Genomic DNA, 22,433 nt, shown 5'->3' with positions numbered 1-22,433 from the left:
AGATTTTTTGAGCCTTTATGACAGTGTTTAACACTGTTAAAGAGATATAAACTGTGTTGCTATTGTGTTTCAAGTTTCTTTATCGTTTATTTCATAATCTTAACTTTTAAAAGTCAAACCATATTAGGAGTAATGTGTATAATCGTTTATTCGGTCTTATTCAATACAATTTGTGTAAAACTATTCAATTAAATTAAGTAAACATCACAATCTTTATGAACTTAACTAGATATTGACACTGTATCTAAACTCACCAGAAGTAAGATTAAAAATTACCTTTCTAAATAAATAAAAAGCTTAAAACTAAAATGACAACGTTTTCGCATGATGCTAAACTATCATAAAGGAAACATTTTTGTGCTAAGAATTAGAAAATAAATTCAATGAACACTGGGAAAATATAATTGGGAACAAATTAAGTTAAAACTATATGTTGTAATATTTTCAATCACTAATTAGTTGGTCGTGATGTTTTGTTCCTTAGAAGTGAAACTATTCTATTAGATGATATAAAATAGGCGGTGGAAAATAATAGCAGAGACGCTGACGGATTTTTTAAAATGTATATCTAAGTGTACTAGAAATTACATTTTATAGTGAGATTAATAAAAACACAAGCCATCATTCCATAAAAACCGTTGTCAACAACACACCAACTTGTCAACAGATATCATCCCACAAGGTATTGCACTAGGACCATTGTTATACCTGATTTTTAATTCTGTTCTTGTATTATACAAGACAATTTGCACTGTCACTTTACAAATGTAAATTGTTCAAAATTGACTTGTCTGTTATTTTGTTATAGAATCCAATTAAACATTATTAATTGTTTTTTTTTAAATAACTTGACTAAATCAATTTTGACGCCACTATTATTAATAGGTAAGTTAACTTTTAAGAGTTACTTGTTAAAGATATTTATTTTTAATATGAGGAAAACCCATCAAAGTTTGAGTTTATACTGTGACATGTCACGCGTGTTCAAATCGTTCTTTATTTTTTACCTTTTAATGCAAACCAAGTCGCGTGTTTCAGTAAATATTTGCACTGTTCGTTGTACTTTGGGCTTATGTTTAACTCATCCAGTCCTGGATATCACTGTTTACGGTTTGAGCCATACGTCGATGGGGATCTTCTCGAAGGCGGAGTTGAGAAAGACGCGGAAGTGCTTCGCGATGGAGGCTGACGCGGCTGGTCGCATCTCGTCTATGATCTCCGCTGCGTTGTTGTTTAGGAACTGGTTCATTGCTTCACCTGGAAGTTTGAAGTGTATTATTAAATTTGGGATATTAAGGTTTTTAAGGCATCACGTAATTCGGTTATTTTCAGACTTCTATCTATCTATCTAGACAAACATGCTATGTTCAGCTTCTTTTCTTAGTTTATGCTCAACGTTGGTCTAAATAATAACATACATGTGTTACATTTTGTTAAATTTAGGGTCAATATTGGTGAGATTTATAAAAAAAATTGTAAAATTTATATTATAGTTATCATACACGTGGGTTTACCATATATAGATATTTTGTTAACATTGTTCAGAAAATGAAAAGGTACGATAGGAAAGGTAAAAATGGCTAAACGTTAGATATTAATCGGATTATTAGAATATTTATATTGCCTTTACCCTTATTCAAAATTGCATAGGAGTGTAGTCTTGCGTCATAGTTGCTTTCATGAGGCGATTTAGCTAATCTTCATTGGTAGCAACGCGTCACTCATACGTTTAAGATTTCTTTATACCTATTTCATATTGTAGTTCGAATTTACAGTTTGCTGATTTTAATATAAATAAGAATAATAATTTCTCATACCAATAACACTGCCGTGGTTGACAGTATCTCTGACTTTGAACCTGGAGTTCCGGAGCTTGAAGTCAACCATCATGCGCTCCGCAGTCATGTACTTCACGGCATCCCTCGTCAACTCCTTGCCGAAGATCTTCGCGATAGCCACAACGTCCGCTGGAAGTTATAATAAAACAATATTAATACCTATTCCGTTTTTGCCCTAAGAGCACAACAAGAAATACCAATAATAAATATTCACTTACACGACACACTAAGTTTAACGTTTAATATTTCTACAATGTACACATGTACATGTTTCTACTTTTGCTTTCATTTTAGCTTTTATTACAAAGTTTTGATGGTGTACAATATTACACTGTCTTAAATTAATGGCATCTTCGTTCGGCACTTACATTTTGGCCCAATTTTTTTGGAAATAAATATTGTTTATATTTTCCTATATATTATTGCAAATGGCGCGCATTTCAATTTTTCCTAAATAATTAAACGTAAATACAGCTTAATTAAAAGTTTTTAAGTTCAAGTAAATTTAAAAAATTACTTGAACTTATAAACAAACCATATCCAATCGTGAGATAAAATTTACAGGTGTATACAAGGTGTTAAAATTCAACATCCCTCTCGCTTCTGCTTTAGTATTCTACGAAGCATTCTATTGTGTTTATTTGTTTTATTGTTCACATTATAAAATGGTTCCGTTTGTTGCTCTCATGCATATAAAGTACCGTTTTTTCCATGAGCCAAGACTATAAGATTAGCTGTTATTTATTACAAATGTCTAAACCCTTCGTTTCTTCGTTCTTAGTTTAGGGTTTATGGTCAAGACTGATTTATATGTTAAGTCCTTAGCATCAAATGATATGACCAATTAACAAAAAAATATATGGTTACAAGGTTAATCTTTTACGTTTACATAATGTCAAATGGATTATGTTTTACCTTAAATGCAAAGGAAGATCTTAGCGCTAAGTGGTCATGCCTGGGAACTCATATATGCAAGATGAATTTTCTGGTATTTTGAATCATGCTAATGAGTATCTTATTTTACCATTATTTTCCCAATAAACTTTATAATAGACAAGATCAAGTGAAAGTCTACGTTTAGCGGACTAAATAAAAGATACTTACTAAACGCAGCCCAGAAGTCACCCTGTGACCTCACAGGGAACAGCAACACTTGCCCGGAGACCTCATAGCGGCCCGTCACCTCGATACGGGGCAGCATCAGCCCCATGTCGATACGCAGCTTGCTCAGGTCAGATCTGGAATTAAGATGAGTTGGAGTTTTTTATTTGTTTAAGAAATACTTTAAATGAAGATTCTGCGGTCATGCTGAATGATATATATCACTGAATGAATGGCTGAATATCACTGAAGATAAAATCCATTAACTAAAATTTTGAGAACCAGCGTGAATAAGGAGCATCCCACTAAAATTATAAAAGTTCACCGACACAAAATTAAACTCACAAAGCAGAGAAAGTAGTAGTAATTAGACGTTTTAGCAGGTTCCATTGAAATCAGTCGAAGGGGAGAGGAACCTGAGGATTTTATTAAGGACTAAGCTGTCACCAAAATAGGTATAACATTCTATTTTTATCCGAAAACCCAAGATGGTCTTGAAACCGTGCAAATATTAAAATTCACCATATAATATTTAAAGAAGGAGACCTCAAGAATATTTAAAATTATTTACACGAGTACTGTACTCAAAGACTTCCGGCCATTGCTTTAACTTAAATTTTAAGAAAAACTGAAGTTAAAGTTGAATTTACTAAGTAAACACACATCTTTAAAATAAATAATAAAAAATAAATTCGTTGAAAGTGAATGAATTCAAGAAATAGATTTCACAAGAAAAATAAATAAAATTTAATAATTTTACTGTAATATTATAATGATTCCCCTCATTATAATATTACACATTGACAATGATTTTATTTATAATTCAACTGAGTGCCTACTATAATTTGTGACACAGTTTTAAAGGTCAGCGGAACTACGTTGGTTTTACGACAAAAAATCTACCATTATAAGTATGTAAGGAAAACACTTGTTAAACGTGTAGTGAAACCCATTAAATGACATTATCTACTTCTGCACTACTATCCAGAAACTTCATGATCGGAAGAAAATCTTGGAGTGCTTTTCTGATAGTTTTCTTTTTAAAATTTTTATTTTTACCTACTATGTCAGATTTGATTTAATTTTGCATCCACTACTTCTCTTCAATTTTATTACCACATCATTTAATTTGAGGTGTCTTGCACAAATTTGTAGAAATAATACCGTTTGTAATTGGAGGTGCTTGGGATGTGAACCTCAGAGCCTTCGATGAATAGGCCGAATTTCTTTACCACTAAGCTATACCACTGCTTGTGTACTAGTGTATATATTTAATATATCTTCATTTATTAGATTAAACTCTAACGCAGTTTTAATACAGTAACATAACATATATCGCTTACTCCATTCTCTTTTCAAACCGTAGAATGTACCGTCTAGAAACATTTTAGAATCATTAGATAGTTATCTTAAACCTTTTATTACTAACGGTAAATGACAATTGGCAACATTGGCCAACACGGCTGGCTGCAGATGATTGCGGATTGCCAAACGCTTCGCAATTTATAATCGAGGCTCTTGGCTCTTTGAACCGCGGATAAGACACGAATTATTTTGTAGTTGAATGTAAGTTGGAAATGAGAACTTTAATAGTTATTGCTGTATTTACCCGATTGCAAAAGGCAGTGTTTTGGATTTGATTTGATTTGATTAATTTGATGGATTTTAACGCATGAGGTATCGTCGTGGTTTCATCTAAATTATGGGAGTAACTTAGGCTATATTTTTAAAGAATTAGTCTATGTTGTCACAATATTTTTGAAACCTAAGAAGTGAACTTACTGACTTACTATAATGTATAAAATGAACATAGCTGGCCAGTATAGATTGTAACAGATACAAAGTTGAGCACGTTGAAAAGGATGCTAGTTTATATGGGAATTATCACAGGGTAAAATATCAACAAGAATAACTCACCGAATCTTAGTAATGGTATAGTTACTAGGTCCCATAACACTGATGTTGCTAAACGCTGCGGTGACCCTCACTGGCCCGGCGTCGTTCTCCATGACGAGGCGGTCGATGAAGAGGGGCTCCACGGGAGGCACTCCCAGGTCTGGCAGCCCTCGTGCGAGGTAGGGCCGCAGGTGGTTGAAGGAGTTCTTGATGCAATCGTCCAGTTTGGGATCGCTCCGCTTGCAGGGGAGGAGGTAGTCAGCTGGAATAGAAAATGCAGACATGTTTCATAAAAATAACTCAAGGTCGTGAAGTAGATCGCGTTGTACAGTTAATTACAGAGCACAGAGTAGGAAAATTAGGAAGGAGAGCTTTTGTTTAACACATTATTATAGTTTAATTATTTAACTAAGTACAATGAATTTAGTCTGATTTCATTATATGTATTACTTTGTTAGTTTCGTCGTTCATTTTGTTAATTTGTAGATATTTTTTATTGATTTTCTCTATGAGACTTTGAATAAATCTTTCTACAGCAATCTCTCTACCCATTTGCTCATTACCAATATTTTAGCGATGATCAAACTTACTTGTGAAGTTTACAAACTTCATGATAGTGATACATCATTGAAATGCAACATAGCATAGTTTGATCAAACATTTCCCAAGCCACAGAGACAAGTATGCAAATTCCGCTAGGCAATTGAGTGCAGCCTAACGTTATGTAAAGGTGACGTGATGCAAGATCACGCATCGTATCAAGGTGAAGTTGCGTGTGATTCAAATATTTGAAGTGAAAATTTAGCGTTCGGTCTCCGATTTTGAAAGTAAGAACGAAAATTTGGTTGCTTTGCAAAATGCAACGTAAGGTGGCTTTGCGTGTGCTATGTTCTATGATTTGATTGATAGGAAGGTTGTAATGCTATGTCATTGTTTCAGTTTGGTCAAAATGGGCAATGTTTATAAATAACACAGAAAGTAAGAGTCGGTCCCGAACACATTGTGTTCCGTATCATCGGGATGTAAGATAGCAAAAATCAGAAAGAAAAGCCGAGAAAATATGTGTCTTATACCCCTGGATCCTCTCCATTTTTTAACTGTATTTAACTTGTATTATCTGTTGTTATGGTAGCCAGTGATAAATAACTTAAACAATAAGTTCAAGAGGTAAGCCCTGTGACAGACGGAATCTTACAAGGAATCCGCTGGCGCCCATTAGGCACGGAACCCCAAAATATATATACTTTAAAAAATAAAAAAAACTCAAGATATGTTGAAATTACAGACATACATTTTTTTGTCTACAATATGTTAAGTTATGCCCATATCATCATATTTTACCATTGTAATAAATTCAGTAAACTTGTCTTGCTGGCACATCACAGTCACCATGTATGGTTCGTCGATAAAGCTGCTGCCATTCTTACAAGTGCCCTTCAGGATGGACCTCTTTTACATAATACTTTAACATAATCAATGTCATTTATTTAAAATTTTCATTTTCTCAAAAGACTGGTATGTTAACTTTATAAATCACTTATAGATGATTGTTTATTAATAAATTCGTAATTATAGTACCTATCCGTTAGGCTTTAGAAACCCTTTATTGGGTTGTTGACCTTTTCTAGAAGTTTTAGTTCGATGACGGCGGTGTTACTTATTATATTTCTGTCCCATAACAGCAGAGTCCTTGCTGCAGTGTTTTTCTTATTAAAATCTTGTGGTAAACGGTAATTCATATCGAATTAAAAATAATTTAATATATAATATTTATATGTACAAGATTAAAATGTTTTATTAAGCGTCAGTCAATACCCCTGCTCTTTGTAGAGTTATGGCGATTTATTTAATCGACAGGTACTTTATACCTTGTAAAGATAGCAAAAATAAATATAGGTAATTAGTAAAAAAATATTTAAAAGAATATGCTATATCATTTCACCTCCACACCCTAGACGAATCCAACGAAATGTCATATGTGATAATCGTTCAAGTCGTTTGGATTATAGGCCGTGCCAAAGAATGAGTCATACATAATAATATAACATAATAATATACATATATATCCCTATGATATATCCAAAAACATTATTCTCCACAGTCGGGTAAAAATAGATAAGTATATATATTTTTTTTTCAGAAAAATGTTGCTATTGCACAATTAAAAACAAAACGCCATATCGCGGGAAATTTGAGCCGCGTATAAAAAATAATTAACGTAAATATGAGATGTGTTAAACGAATAAATTATTCATAATTCATACATAAACATGACACCGCACCTGTTTGTGAAATCAACATTAAAAAAAATACTTGAACTTGAACCAGGCGCCATCTTGGACAACAAATCTTGCACAAGGTCACAGATTATATAACAGCGTTATGTCATTACGAAATTACCGCGACCCGAAAACCTAGATCGAAAATGCACATTCATGGTAGTAATTTTACGAAACTTGTTTTCACCTCATAATGCCTGCTTGGGTAAACAGATTAATTAGAAGGCAAAGAATCCTCTGTGGTACTCCGGCGGCACCAACGCCATATATATTTCTGCCTTATTGTTATAAGGCCGTAGTATTAAACGCTCTGGTTTGAAGAGTGTGGTAAGAGAGACATAGGTGCTTTACCGAGGCATTTCAGCTGTCTTCAGGGGTAGGTAGCGGTGCATTTGTGACCGAGAGAGTTAGGTAGGAATCTTATCTTATCTGGGGTTGATTACAGATGCATACTTCATTCTCATTCGCACTTTGTCTGTGTGGTACACTACGGCCCAAATCCTTCTTACTTTAAGGGAAGTCTCGTGTCTAGTAGTAAGTATAACAGTAGTTAGTTCGTTGACGACAAGATAATATTTTTGTCTTACACCATTTTATTCTTATAGTTTAAGATGGTTAGTCTTTGTCACTCAAAGGTTTTTGTCAAGTATTGTGTTGACCATCAAAGTCACTTGGTATTCATAGATATAGACTAGCGTAGCGAAAATAATCGCTAATTTTTGCTCATATGGAATAACGAAATATATACATTGATACTTACTGTTACATACACATACTATCTATATGCTTACTATTACATACATATACTAATGTCCTTTTCTTTTTTTTTTGTTCCGTGGTTGGGGTTTTAATAATTAATTATAATACTGAGATAATAAACATTCATATAACAATTTTGTTTTTTTTTCAATCCTTGAAAGAAATTTGAATATAGTTTATTTCTAAATGTATATGTTTATTTCAAGCGTTCTGTTGCCCGGGGGCGTAGCTCAGATGGTAGAGCGCTCGCTTAGCATGCGAGAGGTACCGGGATCGATACCCGGCGCCTCCAATGTAATAAATTGTATTCCCTTTTTTTGTTTTTCTATATAAAATTAAAGAAGCAAATGTGCAGTCCACCAGAAGGGATATGGAATACGTTTTAATTCCTAGTATATCCCCATAAAGTTTTTTTTACAAAAAACACGGCAGTGCTGAATACAGCCGTTATTAGGCAGCCAGATGGGAAGTGACGGTGGTATCTCCAGAGAAGTACTAATTCACCGTTGTAGAAACTTTTCATCCCATATAAACTATATTTCGATAAATATGGCATCAGTTGTATTTATTTAGAGAACGTAGTGAAGTTATATCGTATCCAAACATCGTAATTGATAATGAAAAGATAAAAAAACATGTTTTATCTATTTTATTTAATCTATATTTAGTTGATAAAACGTTACGGAAGCAATCACGTTGTATTTTCAAACGAATACATAAATATACGTATATATGAAAGTATGTAGGTAAGAGGAATATATTAGTAATACGTGCATAAAAAATATTTAAAGTTAGAGATTAATATTAAATGAACTAGATGCAAGGCCGATTAGTCTGTCGTATGTACATTTAAGTTTAAATAAATTAGAGTCACACAATAAATTACAATTATATCGATTCCTTTATGTTTGGTAACTTGGTATATAACTTTATGTTATGTTTGATAACTTTTTATGTTTCACTGATGGATACTGAAAACAAAACAATGTAGTAGCATAAAATTGTGTTTTCTTTAATTTGGGATAAATTACTACACTAGATCAATTAGTTCGTATAAAGATGGTGCTGTTTATTTTCTGGATTTATTCCCTAAGCCTCCACCATGACATCCAAGGTAGGAGAGGAAGTCATACTACCCTAACCAGAGCATTTGAGAAATCGTCGTCAATCTATTACTGTCCTCCTGGGCACGGGACTTCTCTCAGAATGAGAAGTTTTAAGCTATAGTCCACTAAGCTGGCCGATTGCGTATTAGTAGAATTTACATACTTTTGAGAACTTTTTATTCTTAAATATCTCAGATATACAAGTGTGAACAAACAGTTTGTGAACATATAGCTTTATTCTTTTACATTATAATCTACAGCTGGTCTGTTTGATATAAATATTATCGTATTATAAATGTACAGTACAGTAGGTATTATTGTAAGACTTTAGAGTTTAGACCATTCATTCATTTATTAATAACGCGAAAAGCGTCTACGTCCGCGTTTAAAAAACAATATGACATACGCGTACATATAACTGAAAATGTATACCTTCATTGGAATGACAGTGGCGCCGCCTGTCGAAAATTGATCGTACCAAATCAGAAATCTTAGTGGACTCATGTACAACAACTTTACATCACATGATCAGATGCATAGCTTACGATTCTATAAAAGACGTATAGATATTTTTATATATATAGATAGTATAACGTTAATTAACGCTAAGACTTCTGACATTTCCTATTATTTGGTTCTAGATTAAATAATAAACAAGCTACCTTTTTACTACGCTTTTTTATCTGCATGACATTTCAATTCCAATTCAATTAGCATGTGTATATAAATATTTTATGTCTAATTTATTACATTCAGGTAAAAAATCAGGAACTCATTTAAATAAAAAGCTAATTTATATTAAAAAATATAAATGAAACAGATAAAAATAGAACTTTTAAAGGTACAAACTGGCCACTAATTGGACCAATTTAATCAAAAGTTTTAAATTTAGAATTTTTAAAGTACCTACATGTGAATAATGTTAACGTATTTTAGGGAACAAAATTATTTTCCATTTATTGTTTGCATACAAAACTTTAACTTCATTAAAAGCCCAGATGTGCTACTTTAAGCATCGGCGATCGACAATTTAGTTGCTTTTCGAAAGCTAGATGCACCCCAAATATATTTGAACATCGATCGCAACTATCTTTGGACCTTCTGTGCAGCAACTATGCACAAAAAACGTAATGTAGCATTACTACAGTCGCTAAAACGCGACCACACGCAGTAAGTTGCCAAAATTAATCAAAAAATCAAATCAATTCAAAATCAATTTTATCGCCACCACTAGTCGCCCATAGTAACAACAATATCTAGTCTGCTAAGCCATACTAATATCTAGTCTGCTAAGCGCGTTAACAATTGAATTAGTAGCAGCTTAAGTAGTAAGCACTACTATTACTACGCTTATAGGTGTAGGTATATCTGTACTGAGTACTGACCATTTGTAGTTTACTTTATAACGGGACACCTTTGCTATGTAGACAATTTTAGTTAAAACATCATATCGTATGGAATATTTCATTTCAGTGACCTAGAGCCTGGGTTCGGGCGCTGGGTGCGAATATTGAATTTGCTGCGCTATAAGGAATTGGTTGACATAAAAAGGTCGTGAAGATGAAATATTTATCTATTTACATAGATATAGGTTTCAGATATTTGTTGGCAAATAAGGTCTGACGGTTAGACAGTAAGATTTACAATTTTGCCGACTAACCGTTGCTATTTTCATTGTCCAAAACGGAACTTTTTTGGATCCCCGAGTTGACACCAGGACTAAGTAGCATAACACGGGACACTCCCGTTCAAAACGGACCTATGGACACATTACACTGTATCATAAAATACCTAATTACATTTCGCAAATATCCAATTTACTTTAAATACGCTCATATTTATTACAGATATAATCGGTGGTGCAACACGTACTAGTCTCACGTAATAGTTACTGTAATTTAATGGAACCTCACAGAAAATAAGTTTCCGGCATGTGTGAAATAGATTGTGAATATTCGAATTCACCTAAGCACATCTAAGCCTCATCTCTGATTATAATCTACGGTACTTATGTTTCTCAATTTATAAGTATAGCAGTACATAAAAATATGTAATCTTAGAAAATAAATTGATATCAATAGGAATGAAAACGTAGGAGCAAATATATCGATCAGATTTTATTTAATGAAACTAATAAAATTACAATTGTATTGATTTTTAACCGACTTCAAAAAAAGGAGGTTTCTCAATTCGAGCGTATATATGTTTTTTTTTTTATAATCGAATATTGTACGTTATTTGATAAAATAATACATATAATAATTAGTTAGATGGTAGAAATTTTGATTTAACCACACTAGGGAGAATATTTTTTATGTATTATATTGTACATATATGTATATGTCTTATTTATTGGCCCTGCAAACCAAACGGTTTAACGGATGTTAGCATATGACGTGTCGTTTGTGGGAGTGACATAGGCTATTTTTTAAGCTGTTGGTTTTTTTTTTATAACAATCCACCAGTTGAAATTATACTTAACATTAACAATAATGACTATAGTGTATTTTCATTTGGGTGGTAGGCCTTTATTAATTTTATTTAGTCGCGTCTTAGTCTCCACTCTATAACCCATAGACATTATGTCGTGAAAACATTCCTAATCCTACCCCTATCCTATCCTAACACCTTAGTATATTTACCCGTATATAAACAACATATATATTAACCTAAATAACACTACTTTTTTTTGCGTACGGGAACATTTACAAAGTGTCGGCTACAATATTTTATACTCCCGGATCAAGAACAACATTAATATCACCACCGTAATTTTATGGTACAGTGTTTAATGATGCAAAAATTAAGGGCGTGTTGTGGTTGTGCGGCGCGATTACCGCGAGCTGTTTCACAAACGTTGATGCAACGCGGTGTCAAGGCTGAGATTGCGCCCTCGTTGGGCTGAGCTGGCGTGGTCAACATCTCTTAGGTGTAGAATGTCTAACTAATACGATACCCGCTATTCTTTATGGCAGTGAGAGTCAAGTGGTTGAAATTACGATTCTTAAAGGGGTCCGAATATCTCTGTTTTTTTATAATTATGTTTGTATTAGAAATTAATTACTACTATAACGGTGATAGAGGACACGTATGCGACTGAAAGTCCTAAAAAAACGTTCTCAAAAGCCTGTGGACTCTACCAATTTGAATTTAGCCACCGCAGTGGCATGGCGAAATGATACACAAGTTTATGTTCTTCATTGTTAACAAGAGGATCAAGCAGAAATGTCAGAATTTTGCATTTCTTCGTATGTCCCGTTAGATGATAAGCGAAATTCTTCCGAATCTTTCCGATAAGTCTATGTGACTTGTATTTTAAAAAAACATATTTAGTGCGGAGTTATGCAGTAGCATGAGGAAGGCAAAGGCAAAGAAAATCTTAGTAAAACCAAAGTATATCAGTACTTTATCGTAAATATTTTTAATCTTCGCAGGCCGTTCGTTTATTCGACATTTAGCAAAACGTCAAATTATATGCCCAAATATTTGTGTAGCAAATATCGGCGTTATTTATACTACATTCATAGTGGTATGTGCTACCATTCGAAACTAATGCTATATTCCGATGTATTCGTAATACGGTTGATATAATCAGATTTTATCTTTGTAAGTATAATGCATAATAATATGTTTGTTACTAATAAGTAGGTCAGGAAAACATTGTTTATATGAACGTAATACTTAATGGTGCTATTTACAGTACGATATTTACAAACAATAATAAAACTGTTAAATGAATCTATTGATATGAATTTAAAAGGGGGGATTTAAAAAATATAAAAGGGATTTAGACCATATTCTATCACTGGACAAGCACTGGCCAAGTGCGAATTGGTAAACATACCTTTGGATTTTTTTAAAGGACTTTAGGCGTTTGAGTTTCTTTCGCGATAATTAATAATTATATTATGTTATATGCAAATAACTTTGAAAAATCAGAAGTTGTCCTCGGATTTCAACCTCGGACTTCGGATATTCTATCACTGCTCATCAAGAGGTGTGTGGGCAGGTATGTTGATAGCAACGTAATCCAATTTCGATCACTCGTCGAACACTACTAAAATTCGACGAGCAGTACGACGACGAACACTACTATAATTCGACGAGTACTACTACGACGAACACTAGTTGGACAAGTAACAACTAATGACCTAACCTTAATTAATTCCGGTGAGCACCAAATTTGGTGGTAAAGACTGGATTTTACGCACAGGTCAATGCCAGCTATGTAATATGTACCGATATTGTACCGATGTACTGATTGTACCGAGTTATTGTTGCGTTGTCCCAATCGTTATTCGATCATCCTTGTACTATTCAATACACGTAGGGCCATTATGGTCTAAAAGGAGAGGCAAGGCTGAGACCACCTTTTGCCGAATGTATTGTTCGAAGTGATATTGTGCAGCTCAGCTACGAAAACGGATCAGCTGATTAGGTTCCATGAGGATAAAGTAGTTTTAAATAAATATGTAATTATATATGTTGTAGCAGACACTTCTTAATAAAATAAGTTAAATAAACAATAAGGGTACCCGTAATTGTGTTACTCTAGTAATAATTTTAATTATATATCTCTTTATATTAATATGTACATTAAGAAATATTTTTGATGTAAACCGCATGAAAAATCTATCTGCGCCCGTTATTCATATTCATTCTAACCTAATTTCAGTTCCAGGCCTTATTGAAGATCAAAAATAGATCCGTTATTAATATCGTTATCTATCAACATTTTGTGCCGGTTCTGGGCCTTATTCCGGATAAGAAATACCTATATTAAAATGGATTTAGGTTTTTTGTTCTCGTTCTATAAATTTGTGTAGAGACAGAGGCAAATAAAATTTATAATTAAAGTCTAGCTTGTACCTAATGAATTAACGCAATTCGGTTAATCTTAGACGATATTAGCAAATATATGTGAACTGATATGAGATCTATCAATCTATGCGTCATTATCTTTTCGAGGGTATGTGCTAATGGAAGTTTTAATAGTCCATTGTATTTATTGGATTGTATTCATATACCTACTGTAACTATATATGGGCATCGATGATAGTATTGTATGTCAATAAAAATTAATTTTATAAATAACTGTGACTATAGTTTGTTTATAGACTGTGATGTCATGACTGCTAAAGTGTAGAATAGTTGCGTTTCTACCTTTAATTTCAAATTGGAATGCCCTCTGCCTTCCCTCCATACCATCTCATTACTTTTATCCGTCCATAACACTACACGTCTCATTGTCTCGATTTTTTCTAAAATGTGCCAACTTGAGTTCTCCTGCTATTTAAATGTTTTTAATGTTACCGCAGTCGAACAACAAATATCAACTTAGTTATTATGGCCTATCTAAAATAACCGTAAAGTTCCGCTTTTTATGTTCTAGTTGTTTTAAAACCAAATTCTCCCGGCATTAAGTAATGGGCTGGATCGAACTTAGAAATATTTTATCGAGATTTTTTCCATTACGGTAATGTCACGAATTATTTAATAAAACACTTTTTATGAATCTGAATACCGTAACCTTTCAAATTAATGGTATTAATATTAGGTTTTAACAATACTTTTGGATTAACTTTTTAACTTTAGAAAAATACAGTATCAGAAGTAGTTCTAGGTATTTTTTGTGTACAAGACGTCGTATTTAACACGAAATTGTTTTGTTTTTCGTAGCACGGTGATGATCTTTTTATAAATACGATTGAAGTAGTAAGTGACATGCAGTCCATCTAATGGTCGATAGCTACTGTCTCCCATGGATTCTATAATCATTCCCAAAAACATTGCCACCTTAGTTATACTAAGTTGAAACGCGTCGGATAAGTACTCGTATGTTACCCCTACACATTTGAACCAGAACACAGCAGCGCTTATCAGTGCTATTATTAGGCAGAAATAAGTGTGGCGTTGATGCCTCCGTAGTCGAACCACGTAGGATTTTACCACTATCAATCCATCTAAGTCGGTAAAAATGCTCGCGAAATTTGTTACAAACAATGTTACAACAATACCATAAACAAACAAATAGGGTCAGAACAAACATACAACGATGAACTTGCACAATTCGTTTGTAATTAGACAGTAACAATTACAACACCGTCGCTCGTGATGCAACTGGGAAATACCTTAGAACACTCCGTTCCAAATCTCAGTAGGCAAAAAGTAGATATGCATCTATTCTTTACTGTCCCACTGCTGGGCACGGGAGACAGTGAAGGTCACTATGTTGGCTAAGATCTAAATTTGAAAATTTCTATAACACAGACATTTTCGATCATTGGTAAACATAGATTAGTAAAGATTACTCACTCCTAAAAAGAAAATGTAACCTTTTGACAATTGTCTCTGTTATCGTGTTTGTAAAATATTAAAAAAATGTAGTTTTTAGATCATTTACGAATGAAACGACATTTCTCCGCACTTTTTCTTCTATTTCGTGTCTTAACTGCGCATGTCGGCATTGTTCCGCGTAAATTACACCATGACAGCCATTAAATGGCTGACAGATTTGTCAGCCGTTTAAGACATTTAATGGATTCCTTCAATTACAAGGCGGTGAGATATGTATACTTAACTATGTTGGTAAGCAAAACATTGGATTGATTAATTGTTATTGGTAGGATTGTCAGATTTAACGCTTTTGAAGCTATCATTGTGGGAAGCTTTTATATTATTATTTTTTGGGTTTTCCTATTGGCTAGAGGAATGATACACATATATTCGATTTATAAGTAAAGCAACGGGCACGGCTTGCAGTTGGATGTTAGAGTGGCTTGGATAGAGTCGAACTCAAAACCCTCCGTGTAACAGACCGAGATAATGACAGCCGCGCTACAGAAGTTTTTATTAAAATTTAAAGAACATGATCAAACGGTTACTATTACTACTAAGTACTTAGTAACAAGTGTAAAGCGTTTTGGTTTACACTTGCAAAGGGACAGACCTAAGGGTGCTGCCACACTGCTGTTTAAAAATGTTTCCAAACATTTTCTATTACAATTTGTTTAGTTTAGAAATATTTACTAACATTGTCTAGTACATCTAACATGAAAATAGTTTCTAATATTGTGATCGTATGTTTCTTAACAAATGTTTACTAACTTTTGTAAACATTTTAAACAGCAGTGTGGCAGCACCCTAAGAGGCGATTCAACTTAGAGGTTGCAGCATCTGTGTCCGATCTTTAATAGCATTCTAATTGTGTCTGATATTGATTATGATAACCATAGATAAGTATAGATATCTCACCGCCTTGTAATTGAAGGAAGCCATTAAATGGCTTAAACGGCTGACAATTCTGTCAGCCATTTAATGGCTGTCATGGTGTAATTTACGCGCAGTTAAGTTGATATTTCAACATGCGCAGTTATGTTGATAAAACACAAAATCGAAGAAAACGTGCGGAGTAATATAGTTTCATTCGTGAATGATCTCAAAACTACATTTTTTTATATATTTTTCAAACACGATAATAGATGACAGTGACAATTTCAATTTTCAAAACTAAAATTTTCTTGTTAGGAATGAGTTATCTTTACTAATCTATGCTGATAACAGATTAACAAAAGTGGCAGTTGTCATTTACCATCCTGTGAACTACCCATGCCATTTACTGATTTTATAAGATAAAGAAATACTTAAACTATAAGTAGGCTTACGTTAAATCATATTCAATCCGATGTCGTGCAGTTATTTAGAAATCAAAGCACGCATTTTCACGGACGATCTGATTCCAAACGAAATAAATAACGACGCTTAGACGTAACAAGGGCGCTCAGTGATTCATAGTTATGTGTTAGCTGTAATATGTTAAGGAAAGCGTAATAGACAATTTTACACAATCTGTGCAAATGTATGTTGATGTACTTTAAAATAGCTACAAATATTGAAAGAATAAAACTATTTTTACAACCAAATAACAACTTTGATTATTCCCGCGCAAAATACAACTCAAACGTCAAGCGTTTATTTTCTTTTTTATGCTAACTTATACAATCGTACCAGCCAGTGAATACAGAAATAAGAACTTATTATTATAAAAATAACACAAATTAATGAATTAAAATAATACTATAATTTTAATATATTTTTAAAAATATGGATAGGAAATTTTTGTTGCTTTGTCTGTCTGTTTGTTCAGAGGTATGAGCCTACATACAACTACATAGGGTGGCAATTAGCCGCGTAGACCTTACGGGGCTAGAAGTTTGTACAACCAGACGGCGGTAGCGAAATTTGAATTTGTACTAATTAACATTTACAAATTGTAACACCTAGTAATCTTTAAAAAATCGCTAATTGCTCCTAACTTTATTGTATAACATAATTATTTCTATTAAGTGTGCATGGTGAGATCCGAATAGGAAAAATTGAAAAGGGAGTTACATTATTTTGATATAAACTAAAACTATAAAAACAAATAGTATTTTAACAAATTATTTTTTTATTAAGACTTTAATTCTGCTGTGTTAAGTCGACTCTACAGTCAAATAAACAACAAAATAAAGTTGTGTAATAAAAAAACAAAAGATAAATCAATTTTACGGTGTCTTTTTCCTATGGAGAAAAACATCGATGACGGATTCTTTGATAAAAAGGCTATGATATTTAAATTATTCATCCAATTGACTTTGAGATTCCTTCTCGTCCGTTTGTATATTTGTATAATTTAATTACTTATGTGCATACCTTCCGGATACTCTTAACAAAGTGGTCACGTGACTACAATACGCAATTGGCGGCAAATATGGCTCGCAAACACGACATGTTTGCTATATCCACGGTGTTTCGTGTTTCGTCAATGGATCAGTTGAAAAGCCGAAGTGACCTTGGCCTGAATGACTCCAAAAACCAAAATCCATACGATACAATGGCATATTGGTGTACATTACCATAATATGCAGTTGTTATAAATTGACAAGTGTGTGGATTCAAGGATTTTGGCCATTTTTACAGATGATATAATTAATACAGATGATGATATGTATTTGCCATGAAAACTTTCGTATAGGTATATTCATTGGTGGATGGTTTCTTGTGCAATTCTTTTTTAGGTCTAGGTTTATCACGTAGAAGAATAATATATGGCCATCAGTTGTAATTAGTAGTAATAATTTATTAAATTCGTCGCTGCTCATATACCGTGGATGATAAATTAATAAAATATTTTGCAACGTCTAATAATAATTCTATCATAGATTTCTCATGGACAAATAACATATTATTATTATTACTTTTGCGTATCCGTATTAGATATATCAAATAAATATTATAAGTACTTATTTTAGGTAAATCAAATTAATTATTTTTGTAATATAACACATAATATATATAACATATAATATTAATAAGTATTACATTTTAATTTACATCAACAAAGGTTGAAAAAAGAAGCATATCTATAGGTATATCTGTTTTGTCTTTCATGATTATTTACATGATGCTGAAATTAAAAAATGTTGTCAAATCATTAAGCTTTTTGTACGTTTAATATACTTTACGTTAACCCCAAAAACATTATTGTTATTTTGATCTTAATATTAAGTTAAATTATACTTATTTACTTGATTAATATATCTATATTATTTTTATATATTTATTCATGTAGTCTTGAATAATTATTAGCCATTAAGGAAGAACCTTAAAGGATTTTAAAGCCATCAATTTATAAACATACTTCTTTAAATACATATTTATGGTATAGGTATTAAGTAAATATATAATTATTTAATCAATGATAAGTTTAAAGTTTATGGTATGAATTATCGATAAGTATAAATATCTCACCGCCTTGTAATTGAAGGAAGCCATTAAATGGCTAAAAACGGCTGACAATTCTGTCAGCCATTTAATGGCTGTCATGGTGTAATTTACAAAACACGAAATCGAAGTGGTGCAAAAACACGAAGTCGAAGAAAAAGTGCAGAGAAATATCGTTTCATTCGTAAATGATCTAAAAACTACATTTTTTTAATATTTTTCAAACACGAAAATAGATGACAATGACAATTTCTATTGTCAAAACTGGTTACATTTTCTTGTTAGGAGTGAGTAATCTTTACTAATCTATGGTATGAATATAGATATTGACTTCCCAAAGGAAAGATGCTATCTATTCGTCGCGTACCTATACCTATATTTTAATTACTTTTTTAAGTTATAAAATCTGATAATGCCAATTAGAAATGATCAAATAAGCTTAAAGCTTGCATAATTCATTAGGATTTACACCAGCGCCGATATCACAACATACTTTATTTAGAATGAAATATCAACTAAAATTATGCTGTAATGCCATTACAGTACACCGGTCATTACTGTGTTTCACACTCACCTATTATGTGTTACTACATTGTGTACTACAGTTTCAAAGTTCATCAACAAAAAAATAATAAATAAAGATACAAGTCAATGAATTTTCTTTTGCAAAGTATGGGTACTTATTTGGCACTTTTAGGAAAACATATCAGGGTATATTTCTAGCGTGCGACGAAGTAGCGCGCACAGATCTAACACATATTTTTAACACTTATTGTAACTCTGAGATTGAATGGTAGCAGATATGGTTTATATCGCCCTCTTATATAATAAGCATAGTCAAGATTTTCAAACAAAACTTTTCATTGACATAAATACCTATTTTTCACATCAACTTACTATCAATCGATTCGTGGCTGATGCTTTTTCTTCTCTTGTCTAGCCTATATCTACTTAGTATATAGTTGAATATACATGAGTACTGCTGACAATAAATATTCACATACCAACCCTAAATAATTAAAAAATACATGAAATCACAATGTCTGTCTCTCATATCACAAAACATTTCAAAGGATAACATTTTTATAGGAACAATATTATTTATTCTCGATATTACTTTGGTAGAAGAAGGAGAGTCAGTCACATTTCTATGTTCTTTTTATATCATAGACAAATAAGTAGCCTTTACATTTGTCACATCACCGTGTTCTGAATTTAAACGGAGACAGGTGTTTAGGTAAGTTTCTAAAATATTAGCATTTTGCATAAATTAAGTGGCCTATCATATTGTATAATAATAGATCGAACGCAATAAGGCAAAGGTCATATTTTTCATCATAATTCACGCAGTTGCTAAACTAAGAAGTTTCAACACGCATTTAAAATGTTGTAGCCTATTGAGCTGAATCCAGATAGGCACTTCTCAATTTCATCACTTATTTTGAATACAATATGTATTGCGACAAGTTGCACAGATTATATAATATTGTATTTATGACAATAGACATTATAAAAAAAAAGTATAAAATATGACAGTTCGTAGCTGCAGCATGCCTTGGCATGCCGCCAATTATATTATTTTGTTATAAAAAAGAAAAAGATATGTTTATGGTAAACGTAGCAAATAAATATGGAATATTAAAAAGTGATGTAGATTATTAAAATGTTAATTCTTAAAAGCTATTGTCTTTATTATTATTTTATTATGGTAAATAATTTTGAGTTTATGAATAGGTGTTGTTATATGATATGGATATTATTTAAATCAAAATGAAGTACTTACGTATCGTGGGGCCGTCATTTTCAGCAGCTTCCCCCGTATGACAGATTACAGTCAGGCTCAAGATCATCAGAGTTTTAACCAAACGCTCGGCCATTATCATTTTCAAAAAAATAAAGTTCGTTTAATTTAATTAAAAAATTCGAGCAGTTCAATCAACCATTCATTATTCAAATTTCGAACACAAAGTCTTCACCACTGCGAAATTAATTAAAAAATATTAGATTTATTTTTAATTGTTGGAATTGCGTTGTTTATTTTTTTAATTTGAATTTGGAATTCGAATCGCCCGCGTCCGTTGTTCTACGGATTCTGTTGGCAATAGCTTGCTGGTCAGACAGACGCGCGTCTCATTTTGTTTGAAGTGAAAGCAAGAAGCGATGTGTTTTATTCGGGCGCGGTTTTCGTCATCCCTCGGCCGTGTCCCCACCTCATCGGAGTATTAGTAACTCCACGTGCGTGCTACCCTAGGCTTATGGAGCTCTGGGACCATAATGGAAAAAATATAAAAAAAATTAAAGCAATCCGGTAATTATTTGGAATATTCGATATCGATATTTTAATCTTTTAGCAGCTTACCATAGATTAGTAAAGATACTTCGCCGCCTTGAAATTGAATGAAGCCACAAATGGCTTATTATCGTGAGTTCTTTTTTTGAATTCTTGACAAATAAAAACATTTCTAGAGAAAAATTACGAATAAATAACTAATACTGCGTAATTTACATAATAAATAAATAATTATTTCAAATATTTAGGGACATTTTAGCACGGAGACGTGGCAAAACGTTTTTACGCAAGTATTTCAATTCTCAAAACTGGGTACATTTTCTTGTTAGGAGTAAGTAATCTTTACTAATCTATGCAGCTTACATAAATTAAACACTATTTTATTTATTAAAAATCTTTATTTCAAAGTTAGTACATCTTTATGCAAATATATTGAAATGAATTTTACATATATTAACATTTTTATATTGTTACTTACTGTAAATATCGCAAATATAAACATTTACGAATAAAAAAACATAGATTAAAAAAAGAAGATGCGCCACCACCATATTTCTACCTTATAACAACAGTGTTAGCTGCTGTGATCTGGTTTGAAGGGTTCGGTGAGGGTGTTGTATCTATCTTTAATATTGTAAAAATATGCATCTGTTCGTAAGAAGTTCGTTCTTCGAAAATTTTGAAATCATACGGTTACTTCAAATTACATTACGTAGTTACCTACTAATACTAACTACGTCTAGTTTACGGTACGTGCGCGGGATAATATCTGTTATGAGGTTTGATACATATTTAGAGCATCCTTTTATGAAATATGTAATACCATCCGTAGGCATAGATTAGTAAAGATACTTCGCCGCCTTGAAATTGAATGAAGCGACAAACGGCTTATTTTAGTAAGTTCTTTTTTTGAATTCTTGACAAATAAAAACATTTTTAGAGAAAATTTACGAATAAATAACTAATACTGCGTAATTTACATAATTAATAAATAATTATTTCAAATATTTTAGGGACATTTTAGCACGGAGACGTGGCAAAACTTTTTTATGCAACTATTTCATTTCTAAAAACTGGGTACATTTTCTTGTTAGGAGTGAGTAATCTTTACTAATCTATGTCCGTAGGTATATAGTTAGTAATTACGGCTATGGGTATTAGTAGGAGTAATAACGCACTTGCTATGTATTCTTTTGTTTTTAGTCTCGTTCTAAGTATTTCTATAAAAGTCATTAAAATTAATATAAATAAAATTATTAGCTTCGAATTTCGATATGTTTATTAAAATAGACGATGTTTAAGGTTTTCGCAGTTACACGGTGAATTTTTTTTCTGTTTCTTTTGGTTTATTATTTAAACTCATTTTCCCAATTTAACTTGACTAAAATCTTCAAGCAAA

The 22,433-nt window shown here is 32.4% G+C and overlaps 1 protein-coding gene and 1 non-coding gene across 2 annotated transcripts; one reads left to right on the top strand and one right to left on the bottom strand.

Annotated features, from left to right (window-relative positions):
• Positions 1-130: 130 nt before the first annotated feature.
• Positions 131-20,960, bottom strand: LOC140747234 (protein takeout). The gene is made up of 5 exons (XM_073079538.1): positions 20,528-20,960; positions 4,857-5,097; positions 2,943-3,076; positions 1,818-1,967; positions 131-1,257 (listed from the first exon to the last, which is right to left on the bottom strand). Exons 1-5 carry the CDS (start codon positions 20,625-20,627, stop codon positions 1,106-1,108), a joined length of 777 nt encoding a protein of 258 aa, XP_072935639.1. The 5' UTR covers positions 20,628-20,960; the 3' UTR covers positions 131-1,105.
• Positions 8,093-8,165, top strand: TRNAA-AGC (transfer RNA alanine (anticodon AGC)). The gene has a single exon. It is a non-coding gene; the product is annotated as a tRNA-Ala (tRNA).
• Positions 20,961-22,433: the final 1,473 nt, after the last annotated feature.

The sequence above is a fragment of the Epargyreus clarus genome, unplaced genomic scaffold (assembly GCF_041222505.1).
Source record: "Epargyreus clarus isolate Ecla_fem2 unplaced genomic scaffold, WU_Ecla_fem_2.2 ptg000014l, whole genome shotgun sequence".
Taxonomy (NCBI): Eukaryota; Metazoa; Arthropoda; class Insecta; order Lepidoptera; family Hesperiidae; genus Epargyreus; species Epargyreus clarus.
This window is presented reverse-complemented; position numbering and strand designations above follow the sequence as displayed.